The sequence below is a fragment of the Nuphar pumila genome, chromosome 11 (genome assembly GCF_984573655.1).
Source record: "Nuphar pumila chromosome 11, dmNupPumi1.hap1.1, whole genome shotgun sequence".
Taxonomy (NCBI): domain Eukaryota; kingdom Viridiplantae; phylum Streptophyta; class Magnoliopsida; order Nymphaeales; family Nymphaeaceae; genus Nuphar; species Nuphar pumila.
Genome location: NC_143259.1, coordinates 90,852,283 through 90,876,377, shown reverse-complemented (window position 1 = coordinate 90,876,377; position 24,095 = coordinate 90,852,283). Strand labels below are relative to the sequence as shown.

General features: G+C 38.5%; 1 protein-coding gene across 1 annotated transcript in view; it reads right to left on the bottom strand.

Moving 5' to 3' along the window:
* Window positions 1-5,123: 5,123 nt before the first annotated feature.
* The window catches only part of LOC149822485 (BolA-like family protein), a 36,165-nt gene continuing 17,193 nt past the window's right edge, over window positions 5,124-24,095 (bottom strand). The window contains exons 2-3 of the mRNA XM_089981569.1: window positions 24,026-24,093; window positions 5,124-5,466 (exon numbers count right to left, since the gene is read on the bottom strand). Coding sequence (XP_089837695.1) covers window positions 5,313-5,466; window positions 24,026-24,093 — 222 coding nt within the window. The 3' untranslated portion in view covers window positions 5,124-5,312. The remainder of the gene's footprint in view (window positions 5,467-24,025; window positions 24,094-24,095) is intronic.

Sequence of the window (24,095 nt, the reverse complement as noted above, 5' to 3'; positions counted from 1 at the left end):
AACTGAGTCACTTAATGGGCCTGCCCCTCTGCAAGGTAAACCCTGGGTGGGGGTCACCGACACCCGAACCCTTACGAAGCCCACCAATTAAAGGCACTCACTCGCCCCCGGTGGAAATCGAACCTGGGATGAAGGGGTCAGCATCTTACTTTCCAGGCCGGCAGCCACTCGGGCTGCGGAAATTTTGTTGATAGAATTGCACCAGGCATAAAATGTTTTCACAGTAAAAAATGCTTCATATAAACCAAGAGGAAGTTTTTCTTTTTTATAACAGGAAGAAAGAAACCACCGTTATGGTTTGTATTTCCTGCTTGGGGCTGAAAGTTTGCACATTGATCATGTCTCTATTTAGATGACTGCAGTGTAAAACTCTCCTGCTGCTCCCCTTAGGATACCGACCTTCTGTCTTCAACCTTCCAGCAAAGGATGTTCAAACTCAGGATGCTTCAACTTGAACACCTTAAGTTGACTCACTTAGCCAGGTGTGTGGAGCCCTTGTAAGCCATAAATCGTAGTTAAGGCCAAAAATTAATGCAAAAAGATTCAAGCAAGACCCATCATTCCTGGCCTCACCTCCAACTAGGGGTGGCAATTACCGTTTAATAAACGGGTCAACCCGTGTAACCCGTTTATTAAACAGGTCGGGTTCGGGTTGGGGGTATGCCAACCCGCCAACCCGGCTGACCCATTTAATAAACGGGTTAGGCGGGTGGGTCAACCCGCCAACCCGCCAATCCGTCTGCCCGACCCGTCAACCCGCCAACCCGACCCGCCAACCTGCCTACCTGCCAACCCGATCCGTCAACCCGCCAACCTGACCCGCGAACCTGAAAACCCGTTTACCCGACCCAACCCATTTATTAAATGGGTTGGCGGGTCGTGTCGGGTTACCCGTTTATTAAACGGGTCGGGTTCGTGTTTGCCACAGCCGACCCGTTTAATAAACGGGTCGGGTTCGGGTTGAGGTATGCTGACCCGCCAACCCGCCAACCCGACCCGATTGCCACCCCTACCTCCAACTATCCAAAAAAGAAAAAAAAAGTCCAATATTCCATTTATTTTAATTGATTTTGTCTTTTTTTTCTCTAATAGAAGTGATTGATTGTTTTGAAGTGAAACTCACAAGCAACCACAGAGCCGTGTTTTTATGAACTAGACCTTGCTTTTGAAATAATTGCGTTCCTGAAATAATTTGCCTTCCACGTTATTCTAACCTTACATTGGCGAATAGAAAATGGAAAACTTTAGCTTTTGCACTTTCTAAAGTTTCCTCAAAATACCACTTTATGAGAGGAAGAAATATGTAACGAATGTCCAAACAAGGGTCGTGGCCACTCAGCAGGGTGGTCGTGAGGGTGCTAAGATGATCAAACCTTACTGGCCCCACCGGGGGTTTTCCTGGCTTCAGTGAGGGTTCCTCGTCGTAAAAAAATAAATAAATAAATTACAGTATTCTGAAAAATGCAGCTTAAAAAAAAAGACCCATTTTTCTTTGAAGACATTGATAAATAGGGAGCCAAGTTCCACAACTCAAGTTATTATACTTTAACCATGAGTTAAAATAAATTTACAAAAGTAACTTTTAAACATTTAATGCAAGAATAAAAGCATCTTTCAGAAAAAAACGATAGAATAGACATTTCAATAGCATCTTAAAAGGTGGAACTTGTTTTAACTATTTCTTGAAAAAAATGAGTCCATCGACAATTTGGAAGAAAAAAAAAATCACTTTTTTTGGAATACAAGATGAAAGATGGCCCTCGATATGAAAACATGTTCAAGGAAAATGGAATCATTTTCCCAAGCTACTGAGAAATGGATGCCAATCTCATATCGACACGTCCATATTTAATCCCAAGGCCAAACGTGATAATTGGATGATTAGGTCGTGCTATCATTAATGAGGGTCGTACATTCTAATCTCATGGGAGTTATCCTCCAGCTGGCCTATTAAAAAATTATGTAAGTTTGCCTACTCTACATTAGGCATCACTCTTAATCATCACTCACTATTTAATAAAATTCTAAGAGGGCCCACAAGAACTCCGCTCATCTGGTAGAGGTAACTCGTGAACATAGTTGACAGGACACCACAAGTTTGAAATGCACGTCGTTTGTATTGATGCCAAAGCTGAATGTAATCACTCATTGGCAAGGTAGGACTTGGGTTTTACCAAAGGTGGCTCAGCTTTTCTGGCAGGAGCTGTTAGTGCATGTCACCTTGTGTTGGGAGGGTGCAAGTTCGAATCCCAATGGTATAGTTGTATAACTGGCAGCTTTCTCTGTCGTAAAAAAAAAAAAAGTAGGACTTTGGTTTTATGCCAATGAACTCCGAGATCCAGGAGATTGTTTTCCTATTATTTCAAAAAAAAAAAAAACTGAAAAAAAGAATTTTTTTCCCTTATGCTTAAAATACATTATTCTTAATTGAAGCTTATGTAATTTTTTTTTCCAGCAACTTCACTACCATCCTTTGAAAAGTTTGATGAACACTAAGTCCTGTCCCATCATCATCATCGCCATCAATGGTTATCCCAATTACTTTGCTCCTACCATCTAACCAAAATGAAAAGACCAGCATCACTAAAAGGTAAAAATCAAAAAAAAAAAATGTCTTGACTACATCCTAAAGCTCATGGTTATCAATAAACTGCATCCAACGTTATATTGCTGAGAACTGTCATGAGAGACCCTCCCACTTTTTCACGTTGTACTGCAAAGTGATAGTTAATGATTCAATGCCATGTCACATCAACAAAGGTCTTATGAGCCATGACAAGACAATACAGTATGTAGATCTTCCATCTTTGGAATGATACAAATAGACATACATATATGGCTTGTAAACAGAGGTGAGGTTATCAGCAGAGGTATCAATTAGAAGTTTGGTACGCCCACGAGGGCTCTGCACTTCTGACTAAGGGGCAGCTCCGTACATCTCAAGCTAAAGAGACATCACGAGTTTGATACCCTGAAGTAATACTGTCGGTATGCTTATCCGGAACAACTAAATACATGGAGGAGTCTAATCCCAAACAGCCAAAAAATATAAAACCTCCACCCTGGATCCAACCCATTTGCATACTTATTTTTCACTGTAAGGCAGAAGCTGACTGCTCGATTCAGTAGGCAGGGTGTCAAGGTCGTCTGAACTAATAAGACTTGATAGATGATAGAGCAAGAAAATCTACAGTTTTGTCTCCAATTATCTAAATAACTAGAAGTTGGTGCAAAAGAATGGGAAATGATCATGTTGTATGGGTAATTTGACATGTTTTTTGAATTTTTCTACAATTTTCAATATTCTCTTATGAACAAAATGGCAAATAACCAGCTTTAGAGTGTCTTTTTTACTCATTGCATACTTAGAACTCACAAAGTTCGTGCAAAATATTACTATGTTAGTTGAGTGACGCAAAATCCCATTTAAAATGGTATCCGCACATTTTTTTTGGTTAACTTCGCAAAGTTAGCGTAATAATATTTGCAAATATCCTGTTAAACTCAAACAAAATGTCGGCATATTTTTTTATACAAACTTTCTCAAGTCTGTGTATATTTTATGTGGCCTTCCCTCATCATCACTTATATTGTTCATTGTTCGCATGTTTAAGAGGAACAGTCTGTATTTCAGAAGATGTTTCTTCTCAATCACTCATGAGATCAAGATGATATTGGTGGTAGTGAAAAGTCAATGCCCCGATCTTTCTTTTCTTTTTTTTATTCAAAAAATAGCATATAACAGATGAAAATTGTGCAACCAGTCTTTTCATCTCCTATTTTAGAAACTCTATCAGGGTTATATCTCAGTGCTCTTCAGTGTTTTCTAGCAATTAAAAAGATATTTTTATCTAGTTTTTTTATTATTTTTTTAAATCCTTAATTTTTTGAATTGAAACATCCTCTGAAAGATAAATTCTTCGATTGTTTCAGTCTACAGAACATGTTTTTATTCTGGTTTTGAAACTCAAAAATGAAAACCCTAAAACATAATATAAAAGTTATAGGTCTATACCTTAGCTTTTCAATCACTATAAAAATAAAAAAAAAATGACGTCGAATTAGAAAGATACAGATCTGAAAACCAAGACTGTTTTGCAAAAAGTAGTCCTATATTTGAAAGAAATTTTGATCATATATTTGAAAGAAAGCTCGAATATATAAGAGAAAATTCATATGTGAAGGGTAAAAAAGTTTTTTATCAAAAATTATAGGGCATAGCGAATATTAAAAATTGTATGGCATTTCAAAAAGCGTGTCAAATTATCCATTCAGTACAATCATTTTCTCGCAAGAAAATGCCCTTCTGTCTCTATATTGATGAAACTTTTCAGATAAAATCATGTGAAGCAAAAGGAAACAAAAACTTTCATCTTGAGGAATAACATAGCTATCGTGAGCAGGAAACAAAAATTTTCATCTTGAGGAATAACATAGTTATTGTGACCAGTACTTAGGGCATGTTTGGAAGCAAGAAAAAATCTCACATGATAACAAAATTTTGTCTGTTAAATTTTGATATGATAACTTTTAAAATAAAAAAAATTCAGTGTAGCATGAGAAAAACAGAATGAAAAATGTGAGAGAGAGCAGGCGATGATGGCCGCAACGCCTCCTCCGTCTCCCCCATCTTTGTAGGCCGTCTGATCAACAAACGCTTGTACATTTACATAACCCACATAGAACATACAGAATCATAAGAAAAATGAACACCCACAATCCAAAACACTACACCATGCCACATTCTCAAGCAGGGGCACAACCAAGAGATGAAATTCGGTGTAGAGCAGCGTCAAACCCCGGCATGTCTCTTTTCGTCTTCATCGACCCTTGGTCCTTCCCAGAGAGAGAGAGAGAGAGAGAGAGCTCCAAATGCAAAAAAAATCTTTGGTAGGAAACATTCCTCTACCTCCCAAGTGGAGAAATGTCTCTTATAAAAAAATTATACTTTTTAGAAAAACTCTCAGAAAAAAATTCTCATTTGGAATGGTAAAAAAATAGTACATTCTTCTTTCCTACCTTCACTTTTCCTACATCTTTCTCACTTCCAAATGTACCCTTAATGAAATAAGGGGCCTATCTGAGTGGGGAATAAGTTCAACTTAGATTTGGTAAAAGGAGTTGTCAAGCAACGCCAATGAAGTGCTGACTGAAGCTACTCGAGCGAGTTTCACATGATAATTGATTATTTAATTATGCTCAAGTGTGTGACATATTAGAAGGAATACAATACAAACTTGGATATTTGGAAATAAAATGTGATCAAGAAAGAGAGGAGTCTGTTCAAGTCATCCTCTTCCTCACCATGGCAATTACCCACTGGATGCAGCTTCCTCTGGAGTCCGTGTAGTCATCTGATCCACAGCATGAACAGTGCTTTGTAGTTCCTCCCATATGGCTTTGTATACCATCCTCTGCCTGTTAACTGCAGACTGTCCTTCAAATTCTGACGATACAACATCAATGCTGCACAATTATGCAAACAAGCAAAGGTTACAGTATTGAAAACATAAGCAGAGAATGGTCTAAGTACATTTAGACAGAAAAAGATTCATCATGAGCTACATATCTGAACTATGTTCTAACAAAACATTATATATCTGGTGTGCTAAGCACAGTGCACCCTTTGTTTTCAAACTCTGTTATCTTTTTTAATCCTCAAAATACTACTGCTTTTGTATAGTTGGAGGAACTAAATCCATGACTTTGATCTTTAGATTCTGCCAGCATGTGTGTTTGTGTGTGTGCATTATAAATCCCAGTTGTAGAATGCAGAATCTAGATCGTTGAAGTTCCAAAACTTCCATCTTCTCAATGGTTTAGGCCAATTACATAGGGGATGTTCTACATGTGCTTCATATTACGTTTCAAGTCAAACCAATATCAGAAGCTATTGAAATTTGGCAGCATTTACAAAACCAGAAAACTAGGGGCATGTGTCATTCATATCATAGAGTTGCTAAATCTGACCATACTTCAGTGGGCACTCGATGTTGACTTGAGGCAAACCTTGGTATGAAAGCTCACCCCCAGTGTTATAAAAAACGCACCTTGAGGCGCAAAAGGCATGCCTCAAGGCCCAAGCTTGAGGCGCAAAAAAAAAATATTTACAACAAGATTTCTGAGGCATAATCAACAAGATTTTTGTAGGTTAATCTCATATATTTTCTAGTTATTTCAGTTATGTAATCAGTTTCGTAGTATATTACTGTATTTTAACTTTTGTTGGTTAATCTGGTATATTTTTCAGTTTTTTCAGTTATGTAATTAGTTTCTTGATATATTTTAACTTTTGTTGGTTAATCTCATATATTTTCCAGTTATCTAATCAGTTTTTTAGTTACTTTTATATGTTAATCTCATATTTTTTAGAATAATCTCATATATTTTAACTTTTGTAGGTTAATCTCATATATTTTCCAGTTATTTCAGTTATGTAATCAGTTTCTTAGTATATTTTATCTTTTTTTGGTTAAACTCATATATTTTCCAGTTATGTAATCAGTTTTTAGTTACTTTTATATGTTAATCTCATATTTTTTAGAATAATCTCATATATTTTAACTTTTATAGGTTAATCTCATATATTTTCCAGTTATTTCAGTTATGTAATCAGTTTCTTAGTATATTTTAACTTTTGTTGGTTAATCTCATATATTTTCCGGTTATGTAATCAGTTTTTTAGTTATTTTTATATGTTAATCTCATATATTTTAACTTTTGTTGGTTAATCTCATATATTTTCCAGTTATGTAATCGGTTTCTTAGTATATTTTATCTTTTGTTGGTTAATCTCATATATTTTCCAGTTATGTAATCATTTTTTTAGTTACTTTTATATGTTAATCTCATATTTTTTAGAATAATCTCATATATTTTAACTTTTGTAGGTTAATCTCATATATTTTCCAGTTATTTCAGCTATGTAATCAGTTTCTTAGTATATTTTAACTTTTTTTGGTTAATCTCATATATTTTTCAGTTATGTAATCAATTTTTAGTTACTTTTATATGTTAATCTCATATTTTTTAGTACTTATTTGAGATTTTCTATTTCTTATTGGTTGTTATTTCATCAATAAAGCATTTCTTTATTTATTTGTATTTTTAGATATTTTTTTAAAGTTTTCAAAAAAAAAATTGAGGCTTATGCTTTACGCCTCGCCTCGGTTTTTGGTGGAGCGCGTCGCTACGCCTCAACGCTTTTCACAACACTGCTCACCCCCAACCATAGTCACTGCTCACTAGGAAGCGAAACGGATACAGGAAGCAATGTGTGAAGCAAAAGCAGAGAAGCGAGTATCAAAAAGTAGTATGAAGCAGTAAATGGGATTCGTTTTAGAAGCAAGTGTCAAAAAGTAATATGAAGCCGTAAATGGGATTCGTTTTAGAAGCAAGTGTCAAAAAGTAATATGAAGCCGTAAATGGGATTCGTTTTGGAAGCGATTGTGGAAGTGTGTAAGAAACGAAAAAAGAAACATGAAGGAAACGAGTGGGAAGTGTTAAGATATACATATACGCATATGTATATACATATATGTATATACATATCATATATGTATTTATATTCTATGTAAACCGAAATACCCATCAGGGTATTTCGGTCTTTTCTTGTAATAGGCGTCAGCCCATTAGGGGCTGACTATTCTCCTTTTTTATTTTCTTTGGTTTTTGTATTTATTTTTTTTGCTGTTGTCAGCTTTTTCAGACTGAGGGGACAGCTCCATATAGCTGTTGGAGCTGCCCCCTCTCTTGCTCATGTATAAATAGGCCATTAAGGCCTTGCATTTGTTATCTCTTTTGGAGAGTTCCTCCACACAATAATATATATATATATATATATATATATATATATATATATATATATATATATTTTTGACCCTTGTGAGGGTGGTTTGGATGATTCAATCAATCTTGGATTTAGTCCATCTCATTACATGGTATCAAAGCTTGATAAGCATCAAAAGGAGGAGGATTGTGAGCTTGAAGAAAACAATGAATCGTTGCATCGGGAAGCGCATCACCTCTCAAGCAAACCTTGTATTTCTTTTCCACTCATTCTTTCTCACTTTCCTCTCTCTACCTCTCTTTTTTTTGTTGTAAAAGAATGGAGAATGAAAGGGAAGTAATCGTCTTCATTCCCGTACGCCTAAATGATACAAACTATGTGATGTGGGCATCCATAATAAAGCACAAAATATGGGAAAAAGGCTCATGGGGTTTGGACGGTACCAAAAAAGAACCCAAAATCATTCTAACCAAAATTGAGAATGGAAAAGAAGTGGCTCTTCAAGGAGAGGAAATGTCTTAAGTCGTTTTCGATTATGAGAGAAAATAGAAAGAATGAAGGATGGGTCATTCCAAGATAATTGGATGGCTCATCAATAGCGTGGATATTCATAAATGTTCCAGTTTAGTGAAATTTGATTTCGCTAATGACGCATGGAAATATCTTAAAGACATGTATAGTCTTTAAGGATATTGCCACATATGTAATATTCAAAATAAGGTGAGAACTATGACTCAAGAAGAGATGAGTATTAGAGAATATTACAATGCACTCTCTCTCCTTTAGGATGAATTGACTCTTCTCGAGCAAAAATGACATTGCCCTCAAGATGTAGAACTCCGTGAAAATCAAATCAAAACGGAACATTTTTACCAATTTGTGAATGGGCTTAGGCCAGAATTTGAGGGAACTAAGTCTGCTCTCCTTTATAGAGGAGGTGTGCCATCAATAGTCGAAACTCTTGAAGAATTGACTATGGAAGAAAATAGATTAAAGAAGTCATCCGCCTCAAAGAATGAAGAAACCGTGCTTGTTATGCCAAAGCCCGGTAATCATACTAGGAGTTACAAACCTCCTCATTTTATAAAGAATGAAAATGGAAGAATCCCCAACAACTATGAAAGAAGTGACAAAAGAGGTGATCATGAGTACAAAAAGGGTGGCCAAATCATATGCTATCATTGTTATGAACCGGGACACATCAAGCCTTTTTGTCCCAAAAGTAAGAAAGAGGATCATCGAGATGATAAGAGAGTTGCTTCGGTTGAAAGGAATGATGTAGATGACTCCAAATGCATCGGATCACTATCCTTGGCTCAACTAATGGAGGCGCTACAACCAATGTTCAAAACTCAAGTCTCTTCCTTCTCGAGAGCGGTCGTATCCACAAATGGTGACCTCTTTTCATATGACTTCAAATGAGTTCATATTATCCGAATGTTATTCTAACCCAAATAATTCTTAGCTTTCAACCGCCGATAGAACGTCTTTAAAAATCAAAAGTTTTAGGATTTTTCAAAAACAATCAAAGTTTCACATACCAAATATTAGAGTAGTGCCAAAATTAAATTTAAATCTTTTATCTTTTTTACATATTACGGATCATGGTTGCAAAGTATTATTTTCATTTAATGATTGTTTAATACAGGATCTTCAGTCCGAAAAGCCGATTGGGCAAGGCCATAGAAGAGGAGATCTCTATGTAATGGACAATCTTGAGTTATCAAAACAATATTTTTATAATTTTGTGGAAAAGAAAGATATAGAAAATTTACACAAAAGACTAGGGCATCCTATAAATTTCTACAGTAATGGACTGTTGGAAAGACATCATCAAAGGCATCTTCATAAATTCATAACACTATTAGAATATATGTATCCTATATATATAGAGAGAGAGAGAGTGATTGGTAGCTGCTCACATGTTAGGTGCTAAATGAGCATGCTAAATGGGTTTTTCAATCTTCTTTTATTTTATTTATCAATTCTAACCATACAGATGTGATCTATGTACTTGATTTTATAGGGATCAGCTCTTGAAGCGTTCGATTCCAATACATGGGTGGGTTTTCATAAGGTTCAAAAAATCAATGGTCCAAAATTTTTGTAAATTTTTGAGGCTCCAAATATCATTTTTTTCATCGAAAACACATGATCTAGGTGTGGATTCCTCATAAATCGACCATGCCCAACACATTTAATGGGTCAGAACTGCAAAAAAAACACCAGAAGGGTAGAAAAGCCCATTTAGAACTTATCACTTAGCACCTAACGTGTGAGCAGGTCTCTCTCTCTCTCTCTCTCTCTCTCTCTCTCTCTCTCTCTATATATATATATATATATATATATATATATAGATGAATATATATATTTCTTATTTATATATATATGTATATATGTATTCATATGTACATATATATGTATTTTTCATTATTGTAATAGGAATACCCTCGAGGTATTTTTGTAATTTCATCTTGTAACAGGAATCTATTAATTAGGGACAGAACTGTCCTTTAGTGTTTTATTTCTTTTCATTTTTCCTTTTCTTATTTACTTAGGGGATTTTAGGTTTAGGCCAAGGGCATTATTGTAATTGGACTTGTAGCTGTTGGGAGCTTCCCAACATCTACAAAGCTCTCTCTCTCTCTCTCTCTCTCTCTCTCTCTCTCTCTCTCTCTCTATATATATATATATATATATATATATATATATATATATATATATATATATATATATATATATATGCGTGTGTGTGTGTGTGTGTGTGTGTGTGTGTGTGTACTCTATAAACAGGGACTCCTTATCCCTTGTATTGTTATGCATGTTTTGTGCATTTTGTTCTAATAAAGAATGTTTTTTTACGTGATTGAGTGTTCTTCTCTTGAGCCCTTAGTGGCTCTTGTGCTTAGACCTATTGTCAGTTGTTTTAGCCTCTTGTTTGAGGTATGTGGGAACTTCTTAATCTCATTACAAACACATGCAACAACTGCAACTACTTCTTGGAAAAAAGATCACTGGTTTTAAAAAAGTAAAACATGCTAAATTCATTTTGCTTTTGCATTTTTGTTATAGAAATGCCCCATTATTAGCGTCACCCAAAATAAAGCACTACCAAGTAACACTAAGGGTAATATGAGTTGGTTACTTGTTAACATCCAAAGTCTATCTCACCCTCATACACAGGGCCATACCTAGTCTGTTATCATATCATAAAAGTCCTAGGTGGCATATTGGTATCAGTCCCATAGTTGGCAAACTCAGCAAGTCAACTTGTGACTCGGCCAAGTTGGCTGAGCGTTTTTAGTCTTGGCTGAGTCAGCCAAGTCTCATCTACCTTTTTTGTTTTTCACTAATGAATTAACCTTTTTTAATAAGTTAATGCACCGCCTCTTCACCCAATTAAACATAACTTCTTTAGTGACTTCACTTATTCGGTTGCATGTAACTCACATTTTTTAAGAAAGTTTTATTTTCTATTTAAGGTTAATGAAGTCCATCGCCTTTTAAAATGTTAGGCACTGCACCCAATTAAGTATGCCTTTTAACCTTCTTTAATGGATTTACTTTTATGGTTGCATGTAGTTCACGATTTTTTAGGTAGTTTACGATTTTTTAGGTAGTTTTCATTTTGTTTGCCTCTTTTTGCCAATCACAAGCCTAAATAACGATTTAGGTAGTCCGCTCCACCCAATTGGGCATGACCTTTTTTTTGCTTCTTTAACTATCCACCACTCCATTTGCCAATCACAAGCCTAAATATTACTCTTTTTCTTTTTTCCCAATAATGATTTTTCTCTTTTTTATCATATTTATTACATATAAATATAGGGTGCTCTTTTCTATAATTGATTAACATTGAAAGTTTGAACTTATACATGCTTGTCCTATTTTAATATACTTAGCTTTTGTAGTCATAAAAATATATATTTACATAAATAACATATATATATATATACCATACACATAAATGCATACATAATTTTTTCAAGTTATATGTAATATTATTATATAATAAAAACACATTTATATGTTAATTTTAACAATAATACATATAAGTTCATATTACAAATTGCATATTCATCATTTATTTTAATAAATTAAATAAAAACCATGACTCACTGGAGTCACCAAGTTGACTCCCCCCGAGTCACCGAGTTGCATGTGACCGATCCGATATCGAGTCCCAAGAATGCCAACCATGATAGTGTTAAAATGTATCTCTCTTATGTAAATATTTACACATATATATAAAGAGAGATACATATACATATATACATGATGTATATATGTATATGTATCTATCTTTATATATATGTAAATATATATGTTTCCTTTTTTCTTGTAAAACCCGCAAGGGTATTTTAGTCATTTCCCTTCTTTTTGCGCATATTCATAATTATGAATATGTTGTAATATTTTTTGTATTTTTACTTTTTTTCTTTTCATTTTTTATTTCTTTCTTTTGTTGACTCAAAGTCAACTTGGAGGGGGCTCAACACTAGCTGTTGAGCCTCTCCAACGGTTAGAATTCTAACCGTTGGAGGGGCTCCAACAGCTAGTGGAGCCCCTCCAAGGCTCCTTTTCCTCTTATAAATAGGAGAGTTCCCCCTTTGTAAAACTCACTTCTTGGAGCTTTTGTTCTCCATTCTTCTCAATAAAATTCTTTATATTTTGTATGCCTTTGTGCATTTGAGTTTCTTTATTATACCTTCGTGTACATTTGTTCTAAGTGTTCTTGTGCATTTGTGCACATTGGTGGTGGTGTGCTTATCGCACACCTTATCTCTTTTTTGAGATATTTTCACATGGTATCAGAGCTAGGCTTAAAGGAAAAGAAGATTGTGCTTTTTTTCTCTCTTCGTTGGAGTACCTCGTAAAGCGTGCCATTAAGTTATGGTGGTTGGAGTGAAGACTCGGTCCTTCATTCTATATTTTAGAAGCTTCCTACATCAAGAAGGGACTCATTCGCATTGTGGTACGCATTTATTCCTCTTTGTATCCTCTCTAATGGGCGAAAAGGATTCACACTTCTCTCTTGGCTTCAAATTAAATGGAACGAATTATCATGTATGGGCCGGGAATATGGAGGCCCATATAAAAGGAAAGGGTCTTTGAGGATATGTTCAAGGAACTATTCCCGAACCCGAACCTAAAATTACTATCCTTGAGAGAGGGGAGATCAAGGTTCTTGAGGGAGAAGAAAGAGAAAAGGCTTTTGAAGATTACAATAAGAAGCATGAAGAGTGGGAAATGAAAAATTACAAAATACTCTCATGGTTCTTCTCTTCGGTTGAGACCAAAATTAATGCCAACATTCTAAAGTTCAAAAAGGCATATCAAGTATGAGAATATCTTGAAAGAATGTATACTTCAAGAGATTTGTCCCATAAATACTATCAACAAAAGAAGGCTTTAACCCTTCAACAAGGAGAAATGTCCGTTAGAGAGTATTTCGCCGAGTTATCCACTATTTGGGATGAGCTTGCTCTCCAAGAACCTAAATGGAGTGGTGAGGCTATTAAATTGAGGGCCAAACAATTAGAAGAGGATCATTTCTTTAACTTTTTAAATGGGCTTAGACCCGAGTTTGAACAAACTAGATCCTCTCTCTTGTCTTCTTTCTCTTCTCCTCCATTGGAAGATGTGCTTACCAAATTAAGTGGAGAAGAAACTAGATTGGGAATGAATAAAACCAATCTAAGTGTGTTGGTCGTTCCCTCTAAAGATGAGGATGAGGGTGCTTATGCCGTCTCAAGACCGGGGAATAATGTTAAAACCTATAAACCCCCTCATTTTAACAAAAATCAAGGAGGAACAGAAAATGGTGGGCATTATGGAAGAAGAGATTATAGTGAGATCATATGCCATTTTTGCAAAGAACCGGGTCACATTAAACCGGTATGCCCTAAATGGAAGAAGATGGTGGCTATGTCTACTACTTTCCAATCAACCAAGGAGGAAGGTCCATCAACTTCCAACCATGCTACTTTGTCTCTCAATCAAATCATGGAAGCTCTTCAACCACTCCTCAAGGGATCCGTTTCCGGAGCCGCCATGACCACCTTCTCTCCTCCCGGTAAGACTCTTTGGCTCTTAGACTCGGGTGCATCCTTTCATATGACTCCAAATGTTTTTGCACTTTCTAAATACACAAAAAATTTGTCACCCTCTTTTGTCTCCACCGCGGATGGGGCTTCTCTTGAAATAAAAGGAATTGGTGATTTTGAAAGACAAGGTTTTTCTATTCCTAAAGTTAGATTTATACCAAAACTAAATTTAAATTTGCTTTTCATCTCTCAACTATCGGATCATGAGTGTGATATCAAATTCTCATCAAATAAATGTTGGATACAAGATCACCGGTCCGGGAAGTTGATTGGGGAAGGCTCTAGGAAGGGAGATCTTTATCTCATGGAATTTCTTCAAATTCCAAAAACCTTTTTTTGTGATGTTGCCCAACATAAAGATATAAATGTTTGGCATAAACGCCTTGGGCATCCAAATATTGTCAAGCTTTCTTATTTACATTTTGCTAAAACTTTATGTAAAGACAATTTCAATTGTAATGATTGTATTCTTGATAAAATGAGAAGCTTACCTTTTGGACAAAGAACTATGTTTTCAACTAAGCCTTTTGAAATTGTGCATTCGGATGTTTGGGGACCGTCACCCGTTGTGTCTAAGGGAGGTTTTTCGTATTATGTTATTTATGTGGATGATTTCTCAAGGTATAGTTGGATATACTTCCTCAAACATAAACATGAGGTTTTCTCTACTTTTAAGGTTTTTCACATGTTAATACAAAATCAATTCAATAGTAAATTACAAATTCTTAGAACCGATTCCGGGGGAGAATATCTCTCAAATGATTTCAAAAGTTATATTGAAAATAATGGGATTGTTCATCAAAGGTCTTGTCCCAAAACTCCTCAACAAAATGGGTTGGCCGAACGAAAACATAGACACATAATTGAAACTACAAGAACTTTGTTCATTTCTCAAAAAATTCCAAAAGATTTTGGGCCGAAGCGACTCTTGCATCGGTTTATCTCATAAACCGACTTTCATCCAAAAACTTGAATCAAATATCTCCATATGAAATCTTGTATAAAAAAGAACCCGATTACAATAGGTTAAGAATTTTTTGTTGTAAATGTTTTGTTCTCACCGATAAGAATGATAAATTATCTCCCAAAGCTATTCCTTGTGCGTTTTTGGGATATTCGGAAACACAAAAAGGTTTTAGGTGTTATGATATTAAAAATGATAAACTATATGTTTCAAGAAATATAACATTTTTAGAAAACATAAGTGGTTTTGAAGAACACAAAACTCATGAAGATAATGCCGATTACTCTTTTTTATTTGAACTATTATCTAGAAATGAAGATTTTTTAGCGATGATGAATTGAATGAGAATGAGGATATAAGTGAAAGTATTCCTCAAACCATTCATGATGAAGAAGAAATGATAAATGAACCAATTACTTATACACATAGAGATAAAAGCACTTTTAGAAGTGCAATAGAGAAATATAGTGACCTTAGTGAATCTTCCAACCACTCTCGAAGAACTGAAAGATCTAGGAAAAATCCTTCTAGATTTATATCCTATGAGTCTTTTTCTCCAAAGCATAGGGCATGTCTTAGTGCCATTCACTCATATCAAGAACCTAAAAATTTTAAAGAAGCTAAGGAAATGATAGAGTGGAGGGATGCCATGGACAACGAACTTAGAGCCCTCAATAAAGCCAAAACGTGGGTTTTTCAATGTCTTCCAAAAGGAAAGAAAACAATAGGATGTAGATGGGTTTTTAAAGTCAAAACCAAGACTGATGGCACTCTCGAAAGATATAAAGCCCGTCTTGTCGCAAAAGGATATAGTCAAGAATACGGCATCGATTACGAAGAAACCTTTGCTCCTGTTGCACGAATGGTTACTGTAAGGTGTTTGATCACCATTGCATCTATTAAAAAATGAAATATTTACCAAATGGATGTTAAAAATGTCTTTCTAAATGGGGACCTTAATGAAGAAGTCTACATGGATGCTCCTCCTGGTATGAACATACCAAAGGGGAAAGTCCTTCGTTTGCAAAAAGCGCTTTATGGTTTAAAACAAGCCCCTAAGGCTTGGTATGATCGATTTAATGATGTGATGGTTCAAAATGGTTTTACCTCATGCTACACTGACACTGCTCTGTTCGTCAAAAAGTCTGATGCAGGAATTGTGATTTTACTGTTGTATGTTGATGATATGTTGATAACAGGTAGTGACATAAAGGGCATCAGAAACATTAAAACCACTTTAAAAAAAAAGGTTTGAAATGTCATACTTGGGGTATCTGACTTACTTTCTTGGTATCGAGGTAGCCTACTCTCATAGAGGCTATTTTTTGTCTCAAACTAAACTTGCTTGTGAGATTCTTGACAGATCAGGTATTATTGATGATAAAATCTGTGAGACCCCTGAAATTGTGGGATCAAAAATGAAGATCGATGATGGGAAACCTTTGGAGGATCCTACCCCCTACCGGCAACTTGTGGGATCTCTAATGTATCTTAGCATCACAAGGCCGGACATCTCTCATGCCGTGCATACTGCAAGCCAATTTCAGCATGCTCCTACATCCGTTCATATGAGTGTCGTTCTCTGAGTTGTCAGATACATAAAGGGAACTTTAAACAAGGGAGTTTTTCTTTCCTCATCTTCTGAGTTAAATTTAATTGCATATACTGACTCTGATTGGAGAGGTGATCAAAATAATCGTCACTCCACTACAGGCTTTTGCATTTTTTTAGGTGAATCCCTGATCTCATGGAGATGTAAGAAACAACATAAGGTGTCTCTATCGTCCACCGAAGCAGAATATCGAGCCATGGCTTCTACAACTATGGAGATTGTCTTGATTCATCAGTTGCTGCAAGACATGGGAATTCCAATTCAAGAACCCACAAAGTTGTGTTGTGATAATAAGAGTGCAATCTATATTGCTAAGAATCACACTTTTCATGAGCGGACAAAGCATATTGAGATGGACTGTCATTATGTCAGAGAGGCATATCTACAAAAAGTCATCGATCTTCCTTATGTGACTTCAGAATATCAGTTGGCAGATTTCTTCACCAAGGCGCTTTGCTCTCCAAGATTCAAATTTCTCCTTAGCAAACTTTCGGTCATTGTGCCCTAAGTTTGAGGGAGGGTGTTAAAATGTATCTCTCTTATGTAAATATTTACATATATATATATATAAAGAGAGATACATATACATATATACATTATGTATATATTATATGTATCTATCTTTATATATATATGTAAATATATATGTTTCCTTTTTTCTTGTAAAATCTGCAAGGGTATTTTAGTCATTTCCCTTTCTTTTGCGTTTCATAATTATGAATATGTTGTAATATTTTTTTTATTTTTACTTTTTTTTCTTTTCATTTTTTATTTCTTTCTTTTGTTGACTCAAAGTCAACTTGAAGGGGCTCCAACAGCTAGTGGAGCCCCTCCAAGGCTCCTTTTCCTCTTATAAATAGGGGAGTTCCCCCTTTGTAAAACTCACTTCTTGGAGCTTTTGTTCTCCATTCTTCTCAATAAAATTATTTATATTTTGTATGCCTTTGTGCATTTGAGTTTCTTTATTGTACCTTCGTGTACATTTGTTCTAAGTGTTCTTGTGCATTTGTGCACATTGGTGGTGTTGTGCTTATCGCACACCTTATCTCTTTTTTTGAGATATTTTCACAAATAGTCCTAACCTCTGTTTTCTTGCAAGAAGCACTTTGCAATAGCACAAAGCTGGCCCTCATGCATGTGTGTGTGTGTGTGTGTAAAAACCAAAAAAAAAATTTGTTGGATCGGGTCGGATCCATTTTTGGACCCGACCCGGATCCAAAGGGGGGACAGGCGGTCGGGCACCCCGACCGTCTCTCCCGTGCCTTTTAAGGTCGAGGCAAGGGAGGTGAGGGAGGTTCACGAAACCCCTCCCTCGCTGTCTCTCTCCCTCACCGCCTCTCGATCTCTCTCGCTCCTCTGCGTTGCCGACCCGCCGCCACCTGCGACCTCCCTCCGACGTCGATGTTGCCGCCGTCGGCGACCACCAGGTACGCCCCTATTTCCCATTATTTCTCCCGTCTCTTTCTCCCTCACTTCTTTGTTGCGCAGGGAGGGGCTGAGCCGCCTCCCTCAATCGCAAGGGAGGGGCAAAGCCCCCTCCTTGCTACCTTAAAACCCCAGGGGCGGGGCAGAGCCCCCTCCCTGCAATGGGTTTTGCAAGGGAGGGGCCCAGTCCCCTCCCGATGCCTCTGTTAGCAGGGGAGGGGTCGAGCCCCTCCCTATGTGCTGTTACGGAGGAGGGGGTCGAGTTCCCCTCCCTGCTCCCTGCGTCTCACTCCGGCAGGGGAGGGTCGAGCCCCTCCTCCCTACCCCTTTTTACCAGCCTCTTTTGGCTGTTCTGGCCCCTGCCCCTTTTAGTTGTGCCAACAGGGGCCATCGGCCCCTGCCTTTTAGTGTGCCAGCAGGGGCCATCGGCCCCTGCCTTTTAGTTTGCTAGCAGGGGCCGAAGGTCCCTGCCCCTTTTTCTGTTCTAGCAGGGACCATCGGCCCCTGCCCCCTTTTTTCAGTTCCCCCATTTCGGTGCGTAGGGGAGGGTCTGACCCTCCCTGCCTCTGTATATCGTAGGGAGGGGCTCGAGCCCTCCCTGCCTTCGATCTTCGCAGGGGAGGGCTCGACCCTCCCTGCCTTCGCAGTATGCAGGAGGGGCCGAGCCCCTCCCTGCTTACTAGTACGGTAAGGGAGGGGGCCGACCCCCTCCCTGCTACCTGTTACGGCAGGGGAGGGGGTCGAGCCTCTCCCTGCTCCCTCTTCTCGAGCGTCAGGCAAGGGCTTTCCCCCCTGCTTGTTTACGTGCTTGACCGGCAGGGGCGAAGCCTCCTGCCTCCTCCTTTGTACTAACGAGTGGGGGCTTGGTCCCCTGTCTCTTTGCTCTTCTGGCAAGCAGGGCGACGCCTCGGCCTTCCTCGTGCCTTCATAAGGCAGAGGCGCAACCCTGCCTCCCCGTTGTTGGCTGACAGCATGTCGGCAGGGGCTCGTGGCCTTGCCCCTGCTCTTTGCGCTTATAGCAAGAGCGCATGTGCACGATGCCTCTGCCTCTGCTTCCCTTACGTCAGGACGGCGATAGTGCCCCTGACTTTCTATTTTGGTATTAGCTTGCTAAGATCGTTACTTTTGCAGCTCGTACGACAGATCCTGCTCGCGCTTCGCGACCCGCGCTGTCAATCGCGTACATCCGCGGACGACAGCAAGTTTGCAACTCTCAAAGGTAGGGGGAGATTGCACAGAAGACTTGGACGATTGAATTAAGTTCAATTAACTAAAAAGAGACCATTAAATAAATATATATATATATTTATACGAGTACGCATTTAACTCAAGGATGCAGTTTCGTGATCCTTGTCCTTTACTTTGCCGTTGCGCATCGCGCACAGGTTTGCGTTGCACTTCTGCTTACCGCCTTTACTTTGCCGTCGCGCTTTGCGCCTAGGCTCTTGCCTTTGCATATGTGTTGGTATTGCCCTGCTATTGCAGATGACGTGCAGGTTCTTGCTCTTTGCGTATGCCTTAAAGGCATCCTCGTGGAGGATGCAAGGGGCCCCTCTCCCTCTTGCAACAAGAGTTCAGTCGGGAGCGAGCGGCACATCTTCGTCTAAGGAGAAGAATACCTCGCAAGGATCCTGGCTCTTCGTGTGTGCAGTCCTGCAGAGTCGACTTGAGGTTTCAGGGAGCTGCGCAAAAGCATCAAAGACTGCTCCAAATCGAAGCATTTGGAAGGATGTGACTGGCTGGTTCTGCTCGCCTTTTTGGCATATCTTGGGTGATCCCGATTTGGGGGTTCGAGCGAACTTCTTAGCGGGTGTCCTGTTGAGAAACCCGTATCCCGTCTATCGAGGTCGGTGTCGAGTCATGCGAGGCATGTAGATACCCCGATAGTGGATGTGATTTGAGATAATCACGTGCATAATGTTGGCACAAGGTACTGTTGTTTCAAAAGATAAAGTAAAGTTGATAAACTTTACATCTTTGTGAAACACTCCTGTTGAGGCTTCTATTGAGGAGCTATACCCCTTTCATCCTAGAGTACTTATAGTCGTGCACGACACGTCTAGTACTGCGATGATCGGATGAGACGGTCGTGCGACCTCGAACAACGCTAAATGCAAAATGTTGTAATCACATAAATGGCCTCACATTCGCCTTCACGGGCAAGATGCTCGAGTGGTTTAAATACCACAGCATAGAATGGGTCGTTAGTTAAGCAACCCCTAACGTACCTATTCGTTTCTGGTTGTCTGTCAAGGGAGAGGACAGAGCGGTACAAACTCCAATGGACAGGTTGTTAACAACCACCCTACGGGCAACGATCTGGCCTCCCCAGTCATTGGAGTTAGGGGAAACGGGCTACATTAGTTAGCTCAACACTTCTGCAGAAGTTGGATGCGTCCGTGGCACAGCCTCCTTTGGGGAATCCTCTCTCGGCTAAAGTCGTCCCTTTGGAGCGAACTCAACTAGCTATTCGGGTTATTGAAAATACATAGAATAACAGACGCCCGAACTAGTTTCAGTTGATTCTACGTTTTGCCTGCGCGTACCCGCAGGTTCGTAATTATCGAAACATAAGGTCTGTTCACACTGGTCATTGAGTCGTGAGATTCGCTTGCACTACTGCTTCGCTTTCACTACTGCTTCTCTTGCACTACTGATTCGCTTGCTTGCTCGATAGTTCAGTATGCTACTCGTTGAGCTGTGCACGCCTGTCAAGGCGTTACTCTAGTTGGTTAAACTGCTTACGCAGTTTTTTGCAGAGTAATAAGGAGCTTCTCATACTGGTTAAATACTTATAATAATAGCATTATGTCAGTTGCTACATATTAGCATGTGACTTGCTTTATCCCTTGGTCGAACTGTTTGGTGCTTATTGTAGCGTAGCACTTGTTGGCTTGCATCTCTTATGATTGATGTGATTGCATACATCTCGTAATCTACAAACTGGTGGCAACTAGGATTGATGTGGCCGCTTGTCTTATAAGTTGCTTACATATTGTGATATAACTGTTGTCGTATGATTGCTTATGAATGGCTTATGATGTAATGGTTTATGCCTTACGATTAATTTAATTATTTGTCGATGGACTGAGCCATTTTATGGTAATTATATGTTTTACGAGCATTGTTATGAGTGCTTGTCTTATTCAGTTGTTTTGTTTGGCTGACGGGTAGAGTTAGTTACCCTTCGCCCATAGAATCAACTGGATTGCCATATCTGCGCGTTCTCATGTGTCGTTTACACATGCTTTGAGGGCCCATTTGAGGATTGCAATATTCTTTGTGGCAATAACACGATGCGTAGGATATTATGCTTATATGTGAAGTGATATGATGCACATTGCTGATATGCATGTTTGTGCCCATATTGTGGCTACCGACCCCGAGGCGGTCAATGGTTTAGAGCAGTCGATTATTGATGCATGTATCACTGAGTGGGGGTGTCTGTCGAGCACCTGATCTCCAAAGGATTATCTGCGAGGGCGTGTATGATCAAGACCAGGTACCCGGCTAGAGTGGTAGATTCTCTGTGAGGATGTACACTGTCCACGAACGGGTAGCCGCAAAGACGATGAACTCCTGTGAGGAAGTGTATGGTCCAAGACCAGGTATACCATCTAGGGCGGAATTCCTTGTGAGGTTATACATGTCCCAGACCAGGTGATCCGGGCATTGATCTTGTTGTTTGTATTAGTGGCTATCGACCCTGAGAGCGGTCATTTGTGTGGATGCGTGTATCGCAATGATTTTCATTGGATATGGCATTTGTTAGGGACTGATCTCCCAAAGGTTTCGCTGTGAGGTTATACTTTTCCCAGATCAGGTGACCCGGCTAGAGTGGGAGATCTCTGTGAGGATGTACACTGTCCACGAACGGGTAGCCGCAAAGACGGTGAACTCCTGTGAGGAAGTGTATGGTTCAAGACCGAGTATACCCTCTAGAGCGGTAATTCCTTGTCAGGTCGTATATCTCCCGGACCGAGCGATCCGATGTGGATCTTGTGTTTTTGCTTACCACAAAAAGTTATGGTGAGCTGTGACGATCTTCTGAGATTGTTTGTGATAACCAACTATGAATTCATAGTTTCGGCTTTCTGTTTTAGCATGATTATATGCTTGACTCAGGTGTGAGAATCAGATCGTTAGCGATTTGAGTTAGTGATCATGTTTTGGACCTTCTACGGAAGGGTGGGCTTTTCTGAGAAGGTATGACGCCTTAGTGCGTCATAACCGGTGACGGTTAGCCGCGTAAGACTTTGAGAGATGAGGATAGATTAAGGTCGTTCAGGACAAAGCGTTGGTTAGAAGTAGTGAGTGACAAGCTATGTCCTGGTGGTGATTAGATGCAGAGACCTCGTTCTAGGAACGAGGACAAGCTTGTTACGTAGTAGTTCACAGCTTACGATCAAATTGATCGTATGCGTTGGTCAGTTGCACTGCTTACTTGCTTTGAACTGCTTACTTGCTTTGAACTGCTGACTCGTTTGCACGCCTTACTCGCTTGCACTACTTATTCGCTTGTACTACTTACGCGTTTGCACTATTCACCTGCTTGCATTGCTTACCTGTTTAACTGCATATCTGCTTTAAACTGCGTAGCCTACTGAATTAAATGTACTTAATTCAGTTTCCTATTAGTCTCTATTGTGCACCTACTAGTTTTTCGCGAAACTAACCCATTCTATGGGTACAGGTGATGATTTGGTACTCTACGGGCGATGGCGCGATGGTAAGATGGCTTCAAGACTTCTTCTTCCTGCTCTTAGCTCGCGTCCTGGACGTTATGGGTTTGTATCGGATTTTCCTTGGGATATCTGAATCTTGTGAGTTTTGGTTCTTTTAGCTATCGTGCCCAAAGTTGTCAGCTTGCCTTATGATTTATCAAAAGAAAAATCTTCCGCTGATTTCATAAAACAACTCTGAAGAAAAGAGATATTTCTAGTCTCTTGCCTGTTTTTCTGAAAAGGTTCGCAAGTTTGAAATTTGGGGCGTTACAGTGAGAGAGAGAGAGAGAGAGAGAGACTTCACGAATGTTAACAAGTTCGTGATAAACTTACACCTAATAAAAACAGAAGTGACATGGTAGTTTCATGCATTAATTACCTCTACTGTTGACATTTTAGTACTTTTATAAAGAACAAATGACACATTTATTAGTTTTACTGGGGAAAAGACCCATATCTTTTAATGTGTTTGTTTATAAAATTGTTAGATGCCCATGATTGATTGGTTGTGAGAAAAATTTGAGACAAAGATCAACCACTGTTTAGGATAAGTTTATGGCTGTCAACAGCTGGAATTTGAGTCAGCAACAAGCTGATCTGTGTCCATGCATGCTGGACATAATGGGAAAAGTCTCAATAAAAAATTGTTCAAGTTCAGATATCTGAATTACAATCAAGATTGGTTCTGGACACATACATGATGCCACATTAGATGAAAAGCATTCCGGTAGCCTATAGAGCAGATGAGCTAAAATCCGGACTTGATGTCTAGAATTAGCATAAGCTGGTCTTGCTGTTGGAGTGAACTAAGTTCTCATTTCTTACTGTGCAGCTTCTTTATGCATATTACATGGTTGAAGTTTGGATTTAACGTAGAGATCCACTTGAAACAATACTGAACCCAACTCCAACCTGCTGATATCCTAATAAATCTCATCCCAATAAGAAAGATTTTTGGCAATCATTTTCCCAAAAAATCATGATACAAAGCAATAAAGGCAAGATAACTCAGAGTCATATTCTAATGTCACACTAAAACTCTTTCAAACTAGCCCATAAACAATTGGTTTTTGGAAAGTGCCATCACTTGGTTATCAAGCATAATACGGGATAATCCTCACTCTGGTAAATGGTCCTCGTACCTTCAAGCAATCTTAGTTCTCAACCTAACTATTGGAATAGGACAGATATACAATGGGAAGGGACCAACATAAAGCTTATGCATGTTATCAGGACCAGGAATTTGCATTAGATATGTTTCAAGATAGAAGACAGTCAACCATGCCAGAAAACAAACTTTTATTATTTAGTTAACTAAACATGAAATCAGTAAGTAACAAAAATGCCTAGTTAATAACTCATCAGTACACTTGCATAATGTGAGAAAGCAACAGAGAAGCATACCTAACATGCCGACCATCTCCATAAGCATCTCTGACAATGACTTGATCTGCATTTAGTTGCTCCTTAATCT